We start from the raw sequence: 23,205 nt of genomic DNA on the forward strand, positions 1-23,205 counted from the left end.
GTGGGATTACACAAGATTTGTATTTCAAAGAGAACCAGTTCTAATTTGCTTTTTGGGTTAAACTAATTTCTTTATATGAAATTCGAATGGTATGAAAATTTGAGACTAGAATTGAAATCTACATGTAAAGCTAATTCACACTATATACACATTAACATGAACAATTTGAGAACAAAGTATAACAGTAATAATAATTTGCACGGTTTGATGTGATATGAGCTAATCGGTTGTTAGATTTAATAAAAATGGTAGCACAATTTATTTTCCTCAATTAGTCAGAACAAAACTTTTAGACTTGTTACTTACTTGTTCAGATGAAAATATCCGGTGCAAATTCTTATTTAGGTCATATTTCCAAGACGTAGGCTAGAATCTGCGATTCCGAAGTACAGTGGATATCCACACTGGTGCGGTGACTGACAGCCACACATACTCCTCAAAATATTAGATTCATCCGCGCTGGAGCCGTGCCGGAGCACAACCCACGTTAAGAAAATAATTCCGCAAATAACTGCAATTGCAGGTTTCAAACAGAGATGGCGACAAAGAGGCAAAACGTACAGCCTGTTGCTTTAACACTAGAACTACCGGAATTCTATAACTACTAGAATGGCCATAGCGGTCATTCTGACCGTTCCTACTAGACTGAACTGAATGCCAGTTTTGTCATATCATATTTACATTCGAAGCTTCTTTTGATGTTTTACAATGAAGCTTTGAATGTCTGTCGTCATAGTTTATGACGTAATCACCCTAAAAATACGATTTTTTTGGTAATATTTAATTGTGTAAAAGCTACGTAGACCGCTCCCGAATGTGCGTGCCTCGCTTTGTGTCCAGCAAGCGGGAGAGCATAAGTTTTTCACCGCAGTGAAAATGTTGTATTTGAAAGTCTAAATGCCAACAAATATGAACGGAAGCAGAATATTTCTGTAGATAAAGCGTTGTGAATTTTGGAAATTATTACATACATCTTTTTTTCAATACATTTTTACTTTTGAACTTTACAACGCTCTGAAGTTATTGGAAATGTCTGGATCACATAAATCGGAAACAGTTCTATGCAGCCACCACTAGACTCGTGATCAATGAATAAATGAATCTGTTATGATAGTATAGGTAATAATAAACATCATCACTGTCGCTAAAAAAAAAGCCTAATTAGTTTGTTTTATTTCACAATATCAGTCTTGTCGGGGCTAAAATAAGCATTAGCTATAGCATTACACTAGCATAAAAATAATAATAGCTATTATTATTATTATTATTATTACGGCAATTTTGTCATAACATTGAAGTAGACTATTATTGATAACAGCCAGGCTGTAGTCTTCCAGCCTAACATACCTGGAACCGTGGCAGATTGAATGACAGCAGTTGTTGTATTGGAGGTGTCCACCCGACTTTTTTACAAACAGAAATTTTAGCTTAGCAATAGAATATAAAACAACTAGAACAAAAGTTGCTAGGCAACAGTGACCTGCATCTTCAACCGCGGGGGAAAAAAACACAAATGCAGAAATGATACGCCGTCTGTAATGCGAACGGCCATTCAAGTTAGAAACTTTTGTGAACTAGTTTGTGTTTTGTAATTTTAATAAAATAACTATGTTATAATAAAATATACACACATTTAGGAAACGTCAGGGTATTATAGTTATATGGGTTTTATTACAGCAAAGTTATTACATTTCAAAATTTAAAAACGGTCAAAATGACTGCCTTGGTAGTTCTAGTGTTAAATGTAATTTATTTATGTGATGCAAAACTGAATTTTCAGCATCATTACTCCAGTTTTTATTTCACATGATCCTTCAGAAATCATTCTAAAATGCTGATTTGATGCTTAACAAACATTTCTTATTATCAATGTTAAAACACCTATGCTTCATGCAAACCACAATACTCTTTTTCAGGATTTTTTAAAAAATATAAATGTTTTGTAGCATCACAAATGTGCCACTATTTATCAATTTAATGCATCCACATATCGGCCAAAAACTTTTAAACAGCAGTGTACATTCTACTCATTCTAGATTTTATTTGCATTTAATATCACATAGTGAAATCTTTAGCCACAAAAAAATCACACTAACAGAAAGTGCCATCCTATAACTTGTGTCTAGATAATTATGATGCTCAAGCATAGAGCTCAGTGTTTACACTTTTTGGAGAAGGCTTCAAATAGCTTTCTTACATATTTATTGCATGCTAACCTGGGATAGGAGAAAGTATTTTAAAATTTGCAGATTGCACACTTTACCTTTAAGTGTTAACTTCCGTTTTCCTCTCATTTATTGCATTCCTGAACTTTATTTGGATTTTGGAATTTCAGATCAATCTGTAGTTCACTCCCCAGTAAATGATTCCCATCTGCAGCACAATGATTCAGTGTCTGGGCAGCAATCAGCTCAGGAAACCACAGGCTTAGTGTGTTTGCATTTGTGCAATATCACAGCCACTGGTTGACGAACTATACAAGGCTTTTAAACTTGCTCAAACATAGAGCTCAGTGTTTACACTTTTTGGAGAAGGCTTCAAATAGCTTTCTTACATATTTATTGCATGCTAACCTGGGATAGGAGAAAGTATTTTAAAATTTGCAGATTGCACACTTTACCTTTAAGTGTTAACTTCCGTTTTCCTCTCATTTATTGCATTCCTGAACTTTATTTGGATTTTGGAATTTCAGATCAATCTGTAGTTCACTCCCCAGTAAATGATTCCCATCTGCAGCACAATGATTCAGTGTCTGGGCAGCAATCAGCTCAGGAAACCACAGGCTTAGTGTGTTTGCATTTGTGCAATATCACAGCCACTGGTTGACGAACTATACAAGGCCAACTGTCTTCAAAATTATGGATGTATTTTTGTTCACTCATGTCACATTTTTAGGAGAAGACATTATCATCTAAAAGCTGACAATACACACTGCTCATTCTCTAAACTTGCTTGGAAAAGCAATTGATGTCACTTTGGTATTTCACAACTCAAAAAAGCTGAATGGATATGTGCGTTCAAGCATTTATAAAACTGAGCGGTCGATGCAGTCACTGCACATTACCAAACATTGTCATCAGACGCCAAGTGAGTTGCTGTTCAGGAAGGATGAATCATCTTCAGAAATGATCTGAATTGAATTTGAATCACATCCCAGCAAAAACAAGCAGAGGCCAAGCAGAAAAACAAGAACAGAAATCCCCTTAAAATACAAATGTTAATAGCTAACATTTAAATGCTTAAGCTAAATCGAATTAAAAAATCATATTTTTTTAAAAGAACCGGTGAGTCATAGCCATAAATCTTGGCTCATGGGGCTCCCTGAACATAAATTCAGCTGTATCCTGTGTGAGCAGAGCTATTCTTCACATACATACTGTCGGTTACAGCGGAGTGCAAACTATACAGCAGGTCTGTGAGAGGAGAGACTTGTAAAGAATGATTGGTTCAGTGTGACCTCTGATCTGAGCATCTGGGCCTGGTGGCAGTGTTCATGCTGAGAGCTGAAGGGCTGTATTGTTGTGTTCAATCCCGCACCCTGTGTAACGATAAGTGAGAGTGTTCTCCTGCTGGGAGATTCAGACTCTGCCTGTTTGCACAAGGAAATTACCGTTGTTCATCCAACAATACAAGAAAGTTGGGTTTTGAATTATTTTTCGAAGTGTTTTATATAACACGACTATCAAACAAAACCTCCTCGAATGCTACGTGATTTATTGCATCACCGTTCCAGGACAATAGGACTGTAATACAGTTGTTTACACTAAAAAAGTTTATAAAACGCAGTGCATGGCCCGATAAAAACACATGCCGACCTTTCGATCAAGGGTGATTAGCGGTTCACCAGGGCTGCATTGTTTTCTTCTGGCTTATATAATGCTCAGTGTTCCCAAATCTGAGCTTTCAAGAGCTTTTTTGATGTCGGCACGGCACTAGAGGAAACACCTCTCAGCACTGCAGCGCTCTAACAGAGGGGAAACAGGTTGGAGAGAGTTCATAGCAGGAACTGACCGAAGCTAGTTTAGGCTCCCATAGACCTTGTGACAGGGCTGTTGTTTACTTTTATCTCTTGTTTTTTGTTCTCTTGAGGGAATGCTGCACCAAGGTGAAAACCTGTGATCCATAATTAGACAGGTGTCGACTCGCTAATGTGTTTGGGCTGCGGTATTTCCGCCACATTTCACCTCTTACTAACTGGAACCTTCTCGGAGCAGAGATACACAGAAATTAGAGGAGATTACGTGACTGAAATTCTTTAGGAGCGCTGATTTAGAGTCGTCGCGTCATCCTCATACAATATTCCTCACAAGCTATAATTTTCACATCTCATTGCCCTTTAAAGGGTTTTCCATGGATGGTTGGCGGATGAGTATCTGTCCTGTGATTTAAAGCACTCTCATCCACATTAACCATAGAATGTCTCATCGGTTTTTATAGGATTTTTTCTCCGACGGGCAATTAAATTGTAATTAAAACTATTACAAATTGCGTTCCTTAATGGAAATAAAACGAAAAACAAATGTAAATATAAATATTAGATGAAAAACTTAAAAACCAAAGATTTGAAATTTTCTCTTTGCAACTAACTGAAATAAAATAACTAAGTTAAAGTCCTGAAATTACTAAAATGACTAACTATATTAACTGAAATTACTTATTAAAAATAAAATAGAAATAAAAATAAAGCTAAATACAAGGAACTAAAAAAACAAAATGACAAAAACACAATGAAATTAAACTAAAATTAAAACCTGAAAATATAAAAATAACATTTTAAATATTAAGAAATACTATTATAGTATATACTAATTAATACTAAAATAACACTGATTGGAATAACAGGAAGAGGAAAATGTACTGAATTGAAATGCAAAGAAATTAATTCAGAGTTTAGTCTATCTGCCTGTTACGGGGCTGACGAGACGTGAGACTTGCGGATCCATGTGCAAGCTTTATTTGTGGAGAAGACAGAGACGTGGTCATACAGCAGGCATAGGTCAGATGGCAAACAGGTATATGGAGGGCAAAACACAAGAATAGTCCTAGGGCTAGCGCAGGTCGACGATCGGCAGACTGAGTCAAAAGGGGCAAGACGAAAGGGGAGAATCCAGGGAACCAGGCGAAGATCAGAAACCGGGAAGGCTAAGGCTAAGGCTAAGGCAAATGACTAGGGCTAAGGCTAAGGCTAAGGCTAAGGCTAAGGCTAAGGCTAAGGCTAAGGCTAAGGCTAAGGCTAAGGCTAAGGCAACAAACGAGGGCTCTGTAGAGTCGCTATCGCTAGGGGAGTGATAAATGCGGAATAATACTCGGCAGAGGGAAGGGATCAGAGTGAGTGTTAAATAGTGAGGGAGTGATATGAAACAGGTGTGTGCAATTCGTGCTGAGTGCAATCAGTGTAAAGCATGATGGGAAATGTAGTCCGGGGTGATGTGCAACAGTGTGTAGTGCGAGAGTCAATGAATTGGAAAGTTCATGAACCGGATTCGTGACACTGCCTGTCTGCAAATCTTCAAATTTCTTCTTTCTTTTTTCTTTTTCTTTTTTTGCAAAAAGGTTTTGTCAGGCCAACATTCAAAGTTCGACTTTACAAAGCTTTATAAAATATTTATCCAACTGTTTATTTAATTAATTTAAAATCTGCTTCCTTTTCTTTCAAATTTGAATTGCAATTCTGTATCCCTCAATTGAAATTCAGTTCAGTTCTGAATAATGCACAACCGTAGTTTGCAAGCACCCTGTCTGGCAATCCTAGTGTTTTCCCACGCTGTCATATTGACGCCAAACCAATGACACACTCAAGGCATATTACTCACCTTGACCTTTATAGCTCAAGAGAGGCAAATTTTCAGGCTAAACGTTGCCATTAATGTAAAGCGAGTTTGATTAGAGTTGAACATAGCTTTGTTTGTCTGAAGTGTGGTGGTAGAAATAATAATAGCCCATGTCAAATGGGTACCATGTGTTTCTGAGTCCCCAGTCTTGTGTCCTGCGGAACGTATTTCCAGGAAACTATGCTTACAAACACACCTACACACAAACATATACACAGACAGGCAGTTGGAAAGACTGTGACCTTTTTTTACCTTTCGTTACACCCATTTAGAAGAATGGGATTCTGGGGTTGTTCAGAGCACAAGAAGATAAAGTTTAAAGTTAGTCCGCGGTAAGCAGATATATTTAGCCATTTACAGATTGCTGTCTATGCTGAATTCCCATTGTTTCCTGTGCCCATATCCACTGAGGTCCCATTCATGAGGGAAACGTCAGCAGTAGATGCTTGGGAAGGAAGACTGCAGCTGACAGTGTAGTCCAATGCAGTAAACAACCATTGCACACCACAATTTCTGTTGCTGTTGTGCCGTTTCAGCTGGATTTTATTAAACAGAGTTAATTATCTTCGCCTGCAGACTTGTTTGTTTTTCCATGCTCGTTACTTCTCCTTCTAAATACGTTACTACCACAAAAGTTACGTATCTTATATGTAGTTACATCTTGGCTTTCTCCAAAAAAGACCAGCATAAATGGTCACCAGCATGTTTTGTTTTGGATGCTGGTCGTCAGTGAGCTCTTGATCTAGCTTAACCAGCAGGACTTTCTTGATCAACCAGCTTTACCATGCTGGTTGACTTGAATCATACTGGTTAGAAACATGGCTGTAGTGGTCCGTAAGCAAGACCAGCAATAACCAGCAAGTAAATTCATGCTGGTCCTTCATGCAGTGTCTCAATACTGTAAGTAATCGTGTCATAACAGCTTTAATGTTGACTAGGAGTGTTCTGGGAGGACTGGGCTGAGAAAGCCCCCCCCCCCCCCCCCCCCCCCCCCCCCCCCCACACACACACACTTTGCCACTATAACGGGCCACATCTGCCCCAGTCAGTTTTCATTAAGCATTAACCCAACAGTAAAACAGTTGAGCAGATTGCAGCAGCTTGATTTATGTTAGCGATCTCACCATGAAGTCCCTCTTTTATCCTCTCTCCTCATCTTTCCACATTGCCAGGCTTCTTTAGATTTTCCAGGAAAACAATGAGCATTTTCTTGTCCAAAGAATACTGGAAATCGTGTTTTGTCAGAGTGAGTCTGACTCAGTGAGTCTAAGGGACAGCTGGTTTGGAAACAAGTAAAGAGACTATCGTTCTTCTGTCTCATTTTTTGGGTCACGCTAACCTAATAAGATAGCGTACTGCTTGCCTTCATGACTTATTTGTACAAACATATGATAAAACAACCTAAGGAGAGCGGATTAACTTGTTCCTGTACTTTAAATGATAGCTTTAATCTGTTTCTTGAAAATTTGTGGTGCGCTACTGTTCAAAAGTTGTAAGCAAGTATGATTTGTTTTTATACTTTTATTCAGGTAAGATGCATTAAATTGATCAAAAGTGATAATAAAGACTTTTATAATGTTACAAAAGATGTTTCCTGAGCAGCAAATCAGCATTTTAGCATTTCTGAAGGATCATGTGACACTGAAGACTGGAGTAATGATGCTGAAAATTCAGCTTTGCATCACAGGAATAAATTACATTTTAAAATATATTACAATGTATAACAGTTTCTTGAAATAGTTATAATATTTTAACATTTTTACTGTATTTGTGATCAAATAAATGCATCCTTTGTGAGCATAATAGACTTCTTTCAAAATTTCAAACATATATGAAAAGTTATATTATTATAAAGTAAATAGGCTATATAGGCTCTAGCATATCTGTGACCGTACAGAGGACAAGTGGTTTGGGTTATGGATAGGTTGATATAGGCTATATTACGATAACTGGACTATTTAGCTATTTCTGTTTATAAAAATAAATAAAAAACTCTGTGAAACTGTGCCTATATAATACGTTAAGATGCTTCGCTGTTTTATTGTATTCATTTTGGCAAATGGATATTTGACATAAGTGTCACTACTTCTGGAGAATTTTTTTTTAGATATGCCTCATATATATCGGCTGAGAAGTTGAAATCTTTAGAAGATGAGGGCATGTCACAACAGATTTTTCCTTTTCCAGATTTTCCCGATTGTTTTGGATAGCATACATCACTTACTCTCATGCTTCTACTCACCAAAGCCAATTTTTACTTTCATTTGGCACTTATTGAGTGTTACTTTTGGACCCTGTTTATACAGATAGCATTGTATATACCTTGAATGAACTTTGTTTAACAATGTCTGCCAAATATGGATGCAAATATGAACTCACATACTTTAGAAATCTTAAATGTTGCAAAACTGCAAAATGTTGTTATAAACATTTGACAAGGCACGTCTTAGTGACTGTTGGAGACTGTCCAGATGATTGGCACAAACTGTTTTATATTTCAATGCCACATTGTTTAAGGCTGCTAGGCTTTTCTTTGGGAATTTTGCATTGATTTTTATTTAAGTGTTTAGTTCACCCAAAAATGACAATTCTTTCATTAATTACTCAATCTCATGTCGTTCCAAACCCGTAAGACCATCAAAAATATTTTAATTTGTGCTCCGAAGATGAACGAAGGCATTACAGGTTTGGAACGACATGAGAGTGAGTAATTAATGACAGAATTTTCATTTTTGGGTGAACTATCACTTTAAAAACTCACATTCAGTGTCTTTTAAATTTGTGCTTATCAATTGTTGGTAAAGCAACAGTTTAATTATTGTGTTTCTTTATAAAATATTTTTTGTCCTCTTCCCACTCTCAGTGATGGTGATAGTGTTGCTACGCTATGTCCATGTGATAGAGAAGCACCAGAACTGTGTGTTAAACACAGCAAGCCTCTCCACTGGCTGGATCTGTGCTGCAGGACTCATCATGGTCGGCAACTTCCAGGTACAGCTTGCATAAACCTTATTTACTGTGTCCAAAATCTGCTCCACATCAGCACAGGAAGTTTTCTCCAGGGTCTTCATGTTGAACATTTGACAAACAGGAGAGATACAGCACTCTCATAGGCTCCAGGCTCTTATTAATGCACAGTGGTTTCCTGCAGAAACACTGTTATGACCTGTTGTAGAGCTGGTGATTTATAAGACTAGTCAAATGTTTGGAGACACACCTAGTCATTGTTTGTTAGCACTATTTTTATTTTTTCCCCATTATATATATATATATATATATACTGTATATATATTTATATATACATATTGTATTTTTAATGCCTATTTTTTGTCTTTTTTAGCATCAACATATTTTAACATAATGGGAAAACACAAATTCAATCCAGTGTGTCCAAATATTTGGCTCCCAGGTCTTTATGCAAATAATATGTCTCTATTTGCGTTTGTGAGTGTATCTTAGTGTGCAGTTATGTGCATGTGTATATATCGGTGTTTGGGTTAGAGTTTAACTGTTAGATATTTCTTGAGAATAGCTGTGTCATCCGTGCTTGAGTTATACTTTACTCCCGTTCTACCCTGGATCCTCCTCCAGAGTGTTTAGAGGAACGATAAACGACAGACACCATAAAGCCCCTCACGCAGAGCAACATGCTCCTCCGAGTCCTGTGAAACCAACATCCTTTACATTTATTCATGAATTGGCGGGAGCCCTTGGCGACAGCGTCTTTGCAGGTTGAAATATTTGGACATTTGGCCGAGTGCCCAGACTGCTAGTGATGTGGGGAGGTCGGCCAACGGGGGCATCACAGGTTTTTATGGGCCAGTTGCCATAGAGACAGAAGGGGGGAGACAAATCTTTCTCCTGATAATATAAGCACCCGCATCTTAACTATGTACTCCATCAAAAGCAATGCATAACCTTATGTGTAGGAGCACAGGTTCAGACTTGTTTGTCCATCCCTCACTGAAGCAGGTTGTATTAATATCTTATTAACTTTCAGGCAGGTGTTAAAAAAGAGGCCTAAACCTTCATCCTTGCAGCATAATGAACTTAATTAATCTTATCAGCAATTTTGTTGTTGACTTACAGAGTTGTTTTGGTTCTGCTCCCCTGCATATTTGAAATGTTTTGAAATCAAGCAAAGCTACTCCCTTGCATTTCTTTAAGCTTAATCCAATAACTGGCCAATGAGACATTTGTTTGTTACGTCCTGAGATGGTTTGGGATGGACTGATATAAAGGGTTAGTGGTAACACTTTAGTTTAGGGACCAATTCTCACTATTAACTAGTTGCTTATTAGCATGCCTATTATTAACATATTAGCTGTTATAAGTATTTATAAAGCACATATTCTACATGACCATATTCCACATCCCTAATCCTACCCAATACCTAAATTTAACAACTACCTTACTAACTGTTGATAAGCAGCAAATTAGGAGTTTATTGAGGCAAATGTCAATTTTAATGGTTTGTTGATGGATGAGAATTGGACCTTAAAATAAAGTGTGACTGGGTTAGTTCATCAAAAAAGGGTTTAACACAATATTCTGTCATCCTTTACTCATTCGTTCATAAACCATTCGCTCATTTTTGGAACACAAATTAAGATATTTTTAATGAAACCTTAGAGATTTCTGTCCCTCTATTGAAAGGCTTTCATCAAAACACTGATGTTTTAAAATGTTCATGAGATCATAAAAGACATCCACACTAATTGAGTGGTTTAATTTAATCCTACTTAAGAAACTTGATCGCTGTATATGATGAACAGATTTAGTTTAGGCTTTGATTCACATACTGTATAAACGTTCATTACTGCACGTATAGAGCACATCCAGTATGGTAAATTAAAACTCAACCATACTTGCTTGATGTGCAAGAACCTCACTGATTCATGCTTAACATGCTCAAACTGCTCAATTCATATGGGTTACTTTAAGATCTCTTTATGACCTTTTTTGACTGAATAGATGGAACAAGTTTCTTTATAAATATTTGCATTTATTTTTGAGGATGATGGAAAGTCTTGGAACAACATGAGGTTAAGTAAATTTTTGGGGAACAAACCTTTAACCACCTCTACCAACTTCACCAGAAAGATCATGATATCTGAGCAGCATCTCCAGCATGAAAAAAATCATGGAAATTCATGCTGGTTTAACCCAGTCTTTCCAGCAGGGAAGATAGCTTTAATGCCTCACGTTAGGTCATTATGATGATACGGGACCACTTGTGCTGTGTGGAGAGCAACAGTGTATACTGAGCAGAGAGATCCAATGTTTGGGTCACATGTGAAGTCTGCAGTCCATTAGGTCACGTTTGCCAGCCCTCTTTCCATTCCGCTCTGCTGTTTTCCTCTATCTGTAGTCTGGAGCTGTTAAAAAAAAAGCTGTCTGCTCTTGAAGTCCCTCCCTCCTCCTCTGTTTGTGCATGGAAAACGTGTACAGAACGTTTCTGCCCACTGCCTGCCACATTGTGATCCTTCATTTAAATGAGCTGAAAAGCAACAGAGATGCTGTTTGCCAAATAAAACTCCCTTGACTTCAGAGGAGTAAAAGCTGTTGCAGTGGATTATAGAGAAAACGTGTTAAAGGGGCCATAAACTGCCTTTTTTATTATCTTGTACTGTTCTATGATGTCCCCTTATAATATTATCAAGATTTTTACATCAACAAACATGATGTATAAGTATTAAACTATTTTCTGTCCTGTTTTGAACCCCTTCATTGGAACGCTCTGTTTGAATAGGTGTGGCAGATTGTAGACTCGGAAGTAAGCGCCCACTGCTATGATTGGCTAACAGTTGTGTAACAGTTCAAACTTTCTGAAAATCCTGCATTGAATTGTGCTTTGTTTGTAAACGAATCCACAGTAAAATAAAGTGCATAAAGGACCAAATTCTTACTGACGCATTTGGCACTTAATTAAAAATAAAGTTCATTCACTTTTTCCTAATATTGTGATCAGAAGGAAAGCAATCCAAATACTGTTTCTACAGCTTGGCTCTGCACAGTGTCTTATTGTCTTCAGAGCTATTTTTATCGTTTGATTTCTGCGTAAACCTGCATTTGCCCTTCTGATTATTTACCCACTATGTGCATGAATCAGTGGGCGGGGCTAAACAGGCAGTGATGTAGAAGCAGGCGTTGATCTTCTTCTGCCGAGGCGGTGTTTAGCCACACTATTACATCATAAAATGGTACATTTTATGATTTTTGTATATTTGCAAACATGTTTTCTTTAGAATAACGTGCAGCAATGAATCATGTTCAATACATTAAAAAAGTAGTAAACTGACTTTAACTGCAGATGATTGAATTGTCTTGATTACAGTACAGTCCAGCCTTTCAGTAATTCGATTTTAACTGTTTTGTTATGACAACTGAAAATTTAGACTTACTTATTCCATTCCTATCACCAACATTCAATATTTTTTGGATAGAAAAATGGATTGCTCCATCCTTCCTATTTTCTACGAAACGGAGGGAAGTTTACTGGAAATGTGGGTGAATGAGTCATGGCGTACCATGTGCTGTGTGTACGGAGTACAGAGCCATCATGATCTGACAGGCGGGAGAGGCGGGAACGAGCACGTGGCCCGAACGCCACATCTGCACCTCCTCAGCAGGCCTGCCTGCCCTTCTGGAGCATTCCACCGCTGCGGTGTGGATGACAAGGGCGCAGGCAGACTCTCATAATTACCATCAGGAAAAAGGGAAGTCACGTTATATAACTCTGGCTGTGCTGTTTCAGTATCCGAAATGTGATAGAACTTGATAGTCCTGGTGGTCTTGGAATTCAAGTTTTGGTTTCAGAATGCTGTGGTGTAGTTCCACAGAACTAGACTGGGAAGAACAAAGCTTTTTGGAGTGTGTCCTGTTTTGATAGGTACAGGTGTGTGGCTTCCCTGTTCCAGAGGACCTGTTTGAGCTTGCACTGCTGCCTAGCATTTCCTAATAAGTTAAAGCCCTATTCAAATGAGTCACATAACCTTGGTGAAAATTACTGTGCAAATGATCTAGTTTTTTTGGCAGGTTTCAGGGTTCTTATGAGAAATCAGGTCTGTGATTTGTGGTGTATTATTTTTCCAGATCGCTTCCCCTTATTTATTTTGACGTTTTGTTGAATTATCAGAATCAGAATCAGAAGAGCTTTATTTCCAAGTATGTTTACACACACAAGGAATTTGACTTGACGACAGGAGTTTCCAGTGTAGAAGAAAGTACACACATAGTGCAGACATACATGATAGTGTAGACATACAAAGGAATAACACAGTAGGGATGTAATATAAAACTAATATAATAAAAAATAAAAAAAATAAAAAAATTGAATAATGTACTATATACAGAAATAGAATAGGCAATTGTCAATTTTAATGGTTTGTTGATGGATGAGAATTGGACCTTAAAATAAAGTGTGACTGGGTTAGTTCATCAAAAAATGGGTTTAACACAATATTCTGTCATCCTTTACTCATTCGTTCATAAACCATTCGCTCATTTTTGGAACACAAATTAAGATATTTTTAATGAAACCTTAGAGATTTCTGTCCCTCTATTGAAAGGCTTTCATCAAAACACTGATGTTTTAAAATGTTCATGAGATCATAAAAGACATCCACACTAATTGAGTGGTTTAATTTAATCCTACTTAAGAAACTTGATCGCTGTATATGATGAACAGATTTAGTTTAGGCTTTGATTCACATACTGTATAAACATTCATTACTGCACGTATAGAGCACATGTGTTTATTAGTGTGCAGATAGATATGTTATTTACAAAGTGTGCAGTTTAATATAAATATACTATGTTAGTTGTATAATTTTGAAAGCTTAATTGTTTAGACTGAGTATAGCCTGTGGGAAAAAACTGTTCTTGTGCCTTGCTGTTCTGGTGGTCAGTGCTCTGTAGCGCCGACCAGAAGGCAACAGTTCGAAGGATTGGCTAACAGTTGTGTAACAGTTCAAACTTTCTGAAAATCCTGCATTGAATTGTGCTTTGTTTGTAAACGAATCCACAGTAAAATAAAGTGCATAAAGGACCAAATTCTTACTGACGCATTTGGCACTTAATTAAAAATAAAGTTCATTCACTTTTTCCTAATATTGTGATCAGAAGGAAAGCAATCCAAATACTGTTTCTACAGCTTGGCTCTGCACAGTGTCTTATTGTCTTCAGAGCTATTTTTATCGTTTGATTTCTGCGTAAACCTGCATTTGCCCTTCTGATTATTTACCCACTATGTGCATGAATCAGTGGGCGGGGCTAAACAGGCAGTGATGTAGAAGCAGGCGTTGATCTTCTTCTGCCGAGGCGGTGTTTAGCCACACTATTACATCATAAAATGGTACATTTTATGATTTTTGTATATTTGCAAACATGTTTTCTTTAGAATAACGTGCAGCAATGAATCATGTTCAATACATTAAAAAAGTAGTAAACTGACTTTAACTGCAGATGATTGAATTGTCTTGATTACAGTACAGTCCAGCCTTTCAGTAATTCGATTTTAACTGTTTTGTTATGACAACTGAAAATTTAGACTTACTTATTCCATTCCTATCACCAACATTCAATATTTTTTGGATAGAAAAATGGATTGCTCCATCCTTCCTATTTTCTACGAAACGGAGGGAAGTTTACTGGAAATGTGGGTGAATGAGTCATGGCGTACCATGTGCTGTGTGTACGGAGTAGAGAGCCATCATGATCTGACAGGCGGGAGAGGCGGGAACGAGCACGTGGCCCGAACGCCACATCTGCACCTCCTCAGCAGGCCTGCCTGCCCTTCTGGAGCATTCCACCGCTGCGGTGTGGATGACAAGGGCGCAGGCAGACTCTCATAATTACCATCAGGAAAAAGGGAAGTCACGTTATATAACTCTGGCTGTGCTGTTTCAGTATCCGAAATGTGATAGAACTTGATAGTCCTGGTGGTCTTGGAATTCAAGTTTTGGTTTCAGAATGCTGTGGTGTAGTTCCACAGAACTAGACTGGGAAGAACAAAGCTTTTTGGAGTGTGTCCTGTTTTGATAGGTACAGGTGTGTGGCTTCCCTGTTCCAGAGGACCTGTTTGAGCTTGCACTGCTGCCTAGCATTTCCTAATAAGTTAAAGCCCTATTCAAATGAGTCACATAACCTTGGTGAAAATTACTGTGCAAATGATCTAGTTTTTTTGGCAGGTTTCAGGGTTCTTATGAGAAATCAGGTCTGTGATTTGTGGTGTATTATTTTTCCAGATCGCTTCCCCTTATTTATTTTGACGTTTTGTTGAATTATCAGAATCAGAATCAGAAGAGCTTTATTTCCAAGTATGTTTACACACACAAGGAATTTGACTTGACGACAGGAGTTTCCAGTGTAGAAGAAAGTACACACATAGTGCAGACATACATGATAGTGTAGACATACAAAGGAATAACACAGTAGGGATGTAATATAAAACTAATATAATAAAAAATAAAAAAAATAAAAAAATTGAATAATGTACTATATACAGAAATAGAATAGGCAATTGTCAATTTTAATGGTTTGTTGATGGATGAGAATTGGACCTTAAAATAAAGTGTGACTGGGTTAGTTCATCAAAAAATGGGTTTAACACAATATTCTGTCATCCTTTACTCATTCGTTCATAAACCATTCGCTCATTTTTGGAACACAAATTAAGATATTTTTAATGAAACCTTAGAGATTTCTGTCCCTCTATTGAAAGGCTTTCATCAAAACACTGATGTTTTAAAATGTTCATGAGATCATAAAAGACATCCACACTAATTGAGTGGTTTAATTTAATCCTACTTAAGAAACTTGATCGCTGTATATGATGAACAGATTTAGTTTAGGCTTTGATTCACATACTGTATAAACATTCATTACTGCACGTATAGAGCACATGTGTTTATTAGTGTGCAGATAGATATGTTATTTACAAAGTGTGCAGTTTAATATAAATATACTATGTTAGTTGTATAATTTTGAAAGCTTAATTGTTTAGACTGAGTATAGCCTGTGGGAAAAAACTGTTCTTGTGCCTTGCTGTTCTGGTGGTCAGTGCTCTGTAGCGCCGACCAGAAGGCAACAGTTCGAAGAGAGAGTGGGCTGGGTGTGAGGGGTCCAAGGTGATTTTTTTAGCCCTTTTCCTCACTCTGGAGATGTAAAGATCTTGGAGGCTGGGCAGAGGGGCACCAATAATCCTCTCAGCAGTCCTGACTGTCCGTTGTAGTCTCTTGATGTCTGATTTGGTAGCTGAACCAAACCAGACAGTTATGGATGAACACAGGACAGACTCAATGATAGCAGAGTAGAACTGTTTAAGCAGCTCCTGTGGCAGGTTGAATTTCCTCAGCTGGCGAAGGAAGTACAACCTCTGCTGGGCCTTTTTTGCAATGGAGTCTATGTGAGTGTCCCACTTCAGGTCCTGAGAGATTGTGGTGCCCAGGAACCTGAAGTGGGGGTGGTGTCTTGTACATGGTGATGTTCCTCAGAATTATGATACTAAAACAAAATTTTGTTTGTTGTGCTGCCTGGTACACCTGCCAACTTTCTAAGTAAGATAATACTTTGTTACTACTGGCAGCCTATCAAATAGAAAAAAGTGAACTGAATCATTAGGAGATTCAATTCAGGCAATTTTCTCAGAACAGCCACTGTGGTTGCGGCCTTAGCTGTGATCCTCACCTTAAAGTCTGCATTAACAGCAAATTCATCCTATCTGTTTTAAAAATGCATCTTATTGTGAACAATTAATCCATGCATACATTTCATTTATAACAAAAATTGAGATCACACAATTTTTAATAATGTCAAAACTCGATCTTCCAGTGAAATAACAGACTTCTCTTTGGTGACATATGTCAGACTTCTCCAATCATTTAGTAAACACTGCCCTTTCTTACAAATGACTGCAAGCTCACATTCAGATCTGCCTCCATCCAATCAGTAATCAGTGTATTGAACCAAGTCCCTGTCCTAAATGTTTAAATTTTTCAATAATCCATTTTTTTCTGATGTAGGACACAATTTCACAACCCTGTCAAATCTGGCACGAGAAATGATAGTCAGAAAATCGAATCAGAATCAGAATGAGCTTTATTGCCAGGTATGTTTACATATACGAGGAATTTGTTTTCGTGAGTGCAATCCACAGTGCATCAGAATGACAGTGACAAGACAAAACACAGATAATAAAAGAATAAAAATAAAACAAGTAAATAGGGATAACAATATACAAATTGACAATAGTATGTACAGGTATATTACAATAGACAATTTTGTATGTACATGTATATTATGTGCGAATTCGAAGTGTAAACTAAGTATGTGTGTTAGATAAATAAATGTATAAGTAAATAAATAGTGTTGTGTGTTCCACAATTATTGTCCAGTGTTCATAAGATGGATTGCCTGAGGGAAGAAACTGTTCTTGTACCTGGCCGTTCTGGTGCTCAGTACTCTAATAAAATAAAAATTAAAATGTTTATAGTTTAGAGGGCTGGGGCTATACATAATATTTATAACATTAAGTCTCGTCTATTCAGACCACATGTCCACATCTTTTTATAATCCCAGTCTCATCTGAATAATACTTAAATTAGAGTTCCTGAGAACTGCTAGAGTTCCTGTGAGCATGTGTGCATGTGTTTTAAACATGAGTGTGAATGTTTATGTTTATGTGCGTGCTTGTGTGGTCCCCTATAAACATTTAAAGGGGTCATAGGATGCTACATGCACTTTTACGAGTTGTTTCGAATCATCTCAACTTGTGGAAAATGGACATCCTATGACCCCTTTAACTACAGCCAAACACGTGTTTCTTGGTCAGAATTGGACTGGATGAATCATCCTGAATAAATGAAGCATGGGGCTCCTCCTGTGTTTGGCTGTTTAAGTGTGTGTAGTTGCACAGAGTTTCTCACTTGGTCTTGGTCCTGATGGTCTGACAGCTACTGGCTGCCAAAGCAAACTGTAGATTCCTTCTGCCAGCCTGTGAAGATCTTTTCTTCTGCATTCCCAGAGTAGAGGAAGAGGCCCCTGAAGGAAAAAATACACATGGACATGATGAATAAAATACCTATTGCAAATCCCATTACTTATTATTAGGCCACTCAATTTAACACTGTTAATAATATTTGGAAAAATGATGTGATAAAAAGATATGCAATTAATCATGGCCACTGAAAGATCATATTTTGAGCGCACAAAAGTGCATTTTGCATGCGCGCGATCTGAGTTTTGTGGAGAAAATGTTAAAAAAGTATTTTGAGCGCATGAAAATCAATTTTGCATTTAAAATAAGTTTTTGGATGTGTGCAGACCTTCTCTTTTGCGCGTGCAGCGTTTCACTAGCTTGCTCCCTTGATGTCCGCCCTCAGTGCTCTCTAAATGCCAACAGCTCGCTTGCTCAACACAACCCAGCGTTACAATATGCCATAATTCCAGCCTATCAGAGACGAGGCTGCTAAATTCTGATTGGCTGCTTTGACAACCATTCACAAAATTTCTTGCATTACCTCGACAGCAGAAGAGGAAAAATACAGTGCATGCATAATTATTATGCAAGTTGATATTTTGATTATATTTTTTTCCAAGCACATTTTACCTATTCCAAACAACATCAATCTTAATAACTACTATTAATCTTGTATTTTCTAAATACTTTCTTCTTTGCGAGACAAACATTTTCTCCACAAAACTCTTTTTGTTTTTTTTTGCAAACAAAACTTTGCGCGCTCAAAATATGATATTTTGCCCGCAGAATTGTGGCAGAGATGTAATCCCATACTACTACAGGCAACATGCCTTGCCAAACCACACTTACTGAAAGCAGAAAGCACAGAATGAGTGGAGCTGTTCACACAGGACATGCTCATGTATTCAAAACAGCTGGATAGAGCCCAGCAGAACAAAAAGTTCAACTTTTAACTACTTTTAACTTCTCACAGCATCTTAAAGACAAGCTTGAGATGCTGAAAAACAGATCTACAAGTTTTTCTGTAAGGCAGGCATTCAACCACATGTAAAAGCAAGTCCATATGAGAGCTCATCTCCTCTCTCTTGCTAATTTGGCAGCCCAGGGATTTAGAAAATAACTTGTTCTTATATGTCTGTTACTGTGGTTAGTTTAGAGTCCAAGTGTTTGCCATGATTTCTTACTTGGACATGTTATAAAGTGCTCTTTCTTAAAGGAATAGTTCACCACAAAATGAAAATTTGTTGAAAATGTACTCACCCTCAGGCCATCTAAGATGTAGATGAGTTTGTTTCTTCATCTGAAAAGATTTAGAGAACTGTTGCTCCTGGGTAATATACAAGTCCTCCATTCATAATATTGCTTTATTGAAAAATTGAAAATCTGAAAAGTCTCATCTGAAACAGGAGAGAAATATGCACAGATTAAGTACTGTTTACAATCAAATATTGTCTAAAACAGTTGTAGACATATATGCTGGTGGATTTTGATGTGAGAGGACAACAAGGGATGGACTGGATGGGGGAAGCATTATTGTTTATGCATTTGCGTTTTAGCCAGAAGTGACAGTTTAAAGTTACAACACATTGATGCATGATGGATTTGTTTTTTACAAACAAGCAGCGTTTCGCTTCACAAGATGTTAATTGATAGACTGGAGTCATGTGGATTACTTGTGATTATTGTGATGTTTTTATCAGCTGTTTGGACTCTCATTCTGACGGCATCCATTTACTGCAGAGGATCCGCTGGTAAGCAAATTATGTAATGCTGAATTTCTCCAAATCTGTTCCAATAAAGAATCAAACTCATTTTGGATGGCGTGAGAGTTTTCAGCACATTTAAATTAAAAACTATTCCTTTAAAGGGGTCATATGATGCGATTTCAAGTTTTCCTTTCTCTTTGGAGTGTTACAAGCTCTTGGTGTATAAAGAAGATCTGTAAAGTTGCAAAGACTAAAGTCTCAAATCCAAAGAGATATTCTTTATCAAAGTTAAGAGTCAGCCACGCCTACCTAAAAAGGCTCGTTCTAACACGCCCCCACATACCTACGTCACTGTGTGGAAATATTAGCATAATGCCGCCCAAATGTGCACGCAAAAAAAGAAGGCGTGGTTTCAGGAACAGCAGTCGTGTTGATGCAGCCATGTCAGGGAGACGCTGTGTGATTCAGTGCGAAAGCAAAAGCACTTTATTTGACTTTCCGGAAGTAGATGCAATTAGGAATCATTGGTTAAGATTTATTTACAACAGAACAGCACAACCCAGATGTTCGAATTTGTGCAACACATATTATGGACGACAGTTTTTTGAACCTAGAAGAGTACAAGGCTGGCTGCACAAAGAAAAGGGTAAATTCCGACTTTGCTATGACAATCTAGCACTTCTGAATCAGCGGCTGTAAGTATGTTTTGTTATTAGTTTAAGTATTTACTATTGACTATTCAAATGTGGAGTTTTGCGCAGCGCAGAGTAACGCATCGTGTGTGTGTGTGTGTGTGTGTGTGAGGGGAACAAGGTCACATAACAGAAGAGTGAACTGCCTGTCAGAAACCATAGCACTTTAGCTGTCGTAACCGGCGTTACATTTCCGACGCATACTTGTGGTGTTCGGCCAATCACAATGCACTGGGTTAGCTGGCCAATCAGAGCAGACTGCGCTTGTCAAAGGAGGGGGCTTTGTAGAAAACGACGCGTTTGAGAGAGGCGGGGCATAGAGAACCTACAATAATGTACAGTATTTGAAAAATAATGTGTTTTTTGAACATTAAAACATGTCAACATATTCTGATAAACCAAATACACAAAATAATGATCTTTAAAATAGCATCATATGACCCCTTTAACTCTTCTCAATCAGTTCTGTTTAATTCCTTCAACTATTTCTTTAACTGTTCACTTGAAGGTGAAATGTGAGTGGCCAACTTTTTCTCTGGGCAGATTAATGCATCAAAGTGTATTTCCATGACAGGTCACATTATCACAGTCTCATCCCTTGTGCTTGTTTTCCACAAGACTAGAAAGCTTTCGAGAGCTTCAATCGTTGTCCTTAAACCTGAGATGCACATTACACACCTCGCACATTACAGAGCTGAGAGCATGTCCTTGTCATAATGACAGTGCAAGTAAGCAACGGGAACAGCAGCTCAATATTTAGACACTGAAGTGAAGGGGAAGTCTTAGCCTTAGGGGAACATACAGGATATCATTTGCTGAGATAATCAGTGGTTCGCTGACAAAGCCTGGAGTTGATTTATGGTTTCCAAAGTTCCTCCTGCAACACTTGATACTTGGCTTTTGTTTGTGTGTCAAAAAAAGAAGTAAAAGAATAAATACAGATGAAGTTATTGAAAGGGATAGATTGAGGGACAGTGACATATATTGTATGCTGCTTAACTATGCAATAATAGATTGCTACGCAATAATGTTTTGAAAGAAATTAATACTTTTAACCAGCTAAGAGGCTTTAAATGGATCAGTAAAGACATTTTTCATTGTCAACATTGATAATAATAAGAAATGTTTCTTGAGCACCAAATCAGCATATTAGAATGATTTCTGAAGGATCATGTGAAACTGAAGATTGGAGTAATGATCACAGGAATAAATGACATTTTAAAATGTATTACAGCAGAAACTGCTATTTTAAAATACGCTAATATTTCACTGTTTTACTATAATTTTGATCAAATAAATGTAGCCTTGGTGAGCATCGCATAATTCTTTAAAAAATGTTGTATATTCCTTATATTGTAGTACGTTTTTGCGCTTGATATTGACTTTAAAGCATGATATGGATTTTTACTGACATTTTCCAGGTATTACAGACCTGGTCTTGCATGGTTTATAGTGGAGTTAATAAGGCTCATTGTAGTTGTGTGTTTCTGCTGCCCTCTACTGCTGCTGGTGTTGTTGTATGTGATGTGTGACGTGGCATGGTGAACTCCTCTTTCTCTGCCTTCAGAGCTCAGACCATAAACACACCACACAGTCGTATGTTGGCAAGCACAGCAAAGCTTGCAGCAATATAAATGGAAATTCTGCATAAACAGCTATTTTCTTGTGTTTCCCAATAGGTTCCATGACAATTTTGGGACTGTTGTTTTATAACTGATAACTATAACTGAGCAGATCCACTTAGACTTATGGTACTGACAGTTTTAACCTAGCTTTCATTTTCAAGTACAAAAAAAAACAATTAAAAGCTGAAATATTTATGAACGTATGTGAATATTATTTGCTTTTGTGAGCAAATAATATTTATAAAATCAAGTCATTTTGATTACAGGTCTACGTTTTCAATATGAGTTTAATGTGTTGCAATATGACTCATGTTTTGTATGGCTTTAATTAGTCCTTCCTGAACTGATGTAGTTTGTACTGAACCGTTAGGGCTCTCTAAATGTTATTTTTCCACAGCTGGGAAAAATGAAAAAAAAAAAAAGGAAATCCAAGAGATGTGGCTATTTTTGGAAAGGAAAAAACACTCCAGAAAGTTTGTTTGTGGTTTTTCCACTTCGAATAAAGGGAAATTGTTCTTCATGGTAACCATGGATTCCCACCACACCAGCTAAACTACACCCACAGTACATGTTGTTAATGGTATCTGTAGTTTTGATTGGTGAATCTGTACTCACTGTTTTCTGTCACTGTGTTCCTCACAGGTGGATAACGCCAAGGTTCTTCACTATGTTGGAGCAGGGGTAGCCTTCCCCACCAGTATGCTGTTTGTGTGTCTGCAGTCTGCACTGACCTACCGCCTGGCGAAGACTCAGGGAGAATATAATGTGGGTCATTTGCGCCTCTTTATGACCCTGCTAGCCTTTGTGGCCCTGGTGCTTAGTATCCTTTACACTATCACTCATTCTCATGTCATTATATTGTATATTTGTATTAGGATTGTGAATCAGTTTAGATTAGGGCTGTCATAACATCAGATTTTCACTACATGATTAACATAGCCACAATAATTAACAATAATGATATTAATGCAAGAGCTATAGAAGAAAAAACAATCAAATCCATCTCTATAATTTTTGCTTTGTTTTGTTTTCTCTTTGTTGGCCAATGATTTGTAGATGGAGAGAGAGAAATAACATGTTCATATTGTAAGGAATGAAAAAATAATGTGTAATTAATCACTAATAACTTATTGGCTATTTATTAAGCACATATTCTGCATGACCATAGTCTGCATCCCTAATCCTACCCAATACCTAAACTTAACAACTACCTTACTAACTATTAATAAGCAGTGAATTAGTTAATTGAGGCAAAAGTCGTAGTTAATGGTTTGTTAATAGTGAGAATTGGACCTTAAAATAAAGTGTGACCTTTTTTTTTCTTCAAATCAATATAATATTCTGTCCTGTTCTCCCACCATTTCTCAAACC

At 37.4% G+C, this 23,205-nt stretch overlaps 1 protein-coding gene across 1 annotated transcript in view; it reads left to right on the forward strand.

Annotated features, from left to right (window-relative positions):
• LOC107582519 (transmembrane protein 150A) overlaps positions 1 to 23,205 on the forward strand; it is a 48,960-nt gene that overhangs the window by 16,859 nt on the left and 8,896 nt on the right. Inside the window, exons 6-7 of the mRNA XM_016268408.1 lie at positions 8,695 to 8,822; positions 22,477 to 22,654. Of these exons, the coding sequence (XP_016123894.1) occupies positions 8,695 to 8,822; positions 22,477 to 22,654 (306 nt within the window). The remainder of the gene's footprint in view (positions 1 to 8,694; positions 8,823 to 22,476; positions 22,655 to 23,205) is intronic.

This window comes from Sinocyclocheilus grahami, unplaced genomic scaffold (genome assembly GCF_001515645.1).
Source record: "Sinocyclocheilus grahami isolate Dianchi unplaced genomic scaffold, SAMN03320097.WGS_v1.1 scaffold45.1, whole genome shotgun sequence".
In the NCBI taxonomy this organism is placed as follows: Eukaryota; Metazoa; Chordata; class Actinopteri; order Cypriniformes; family Cyprinidae; genus Sinocyclocheilus; species Sinocyclocheilus grahami.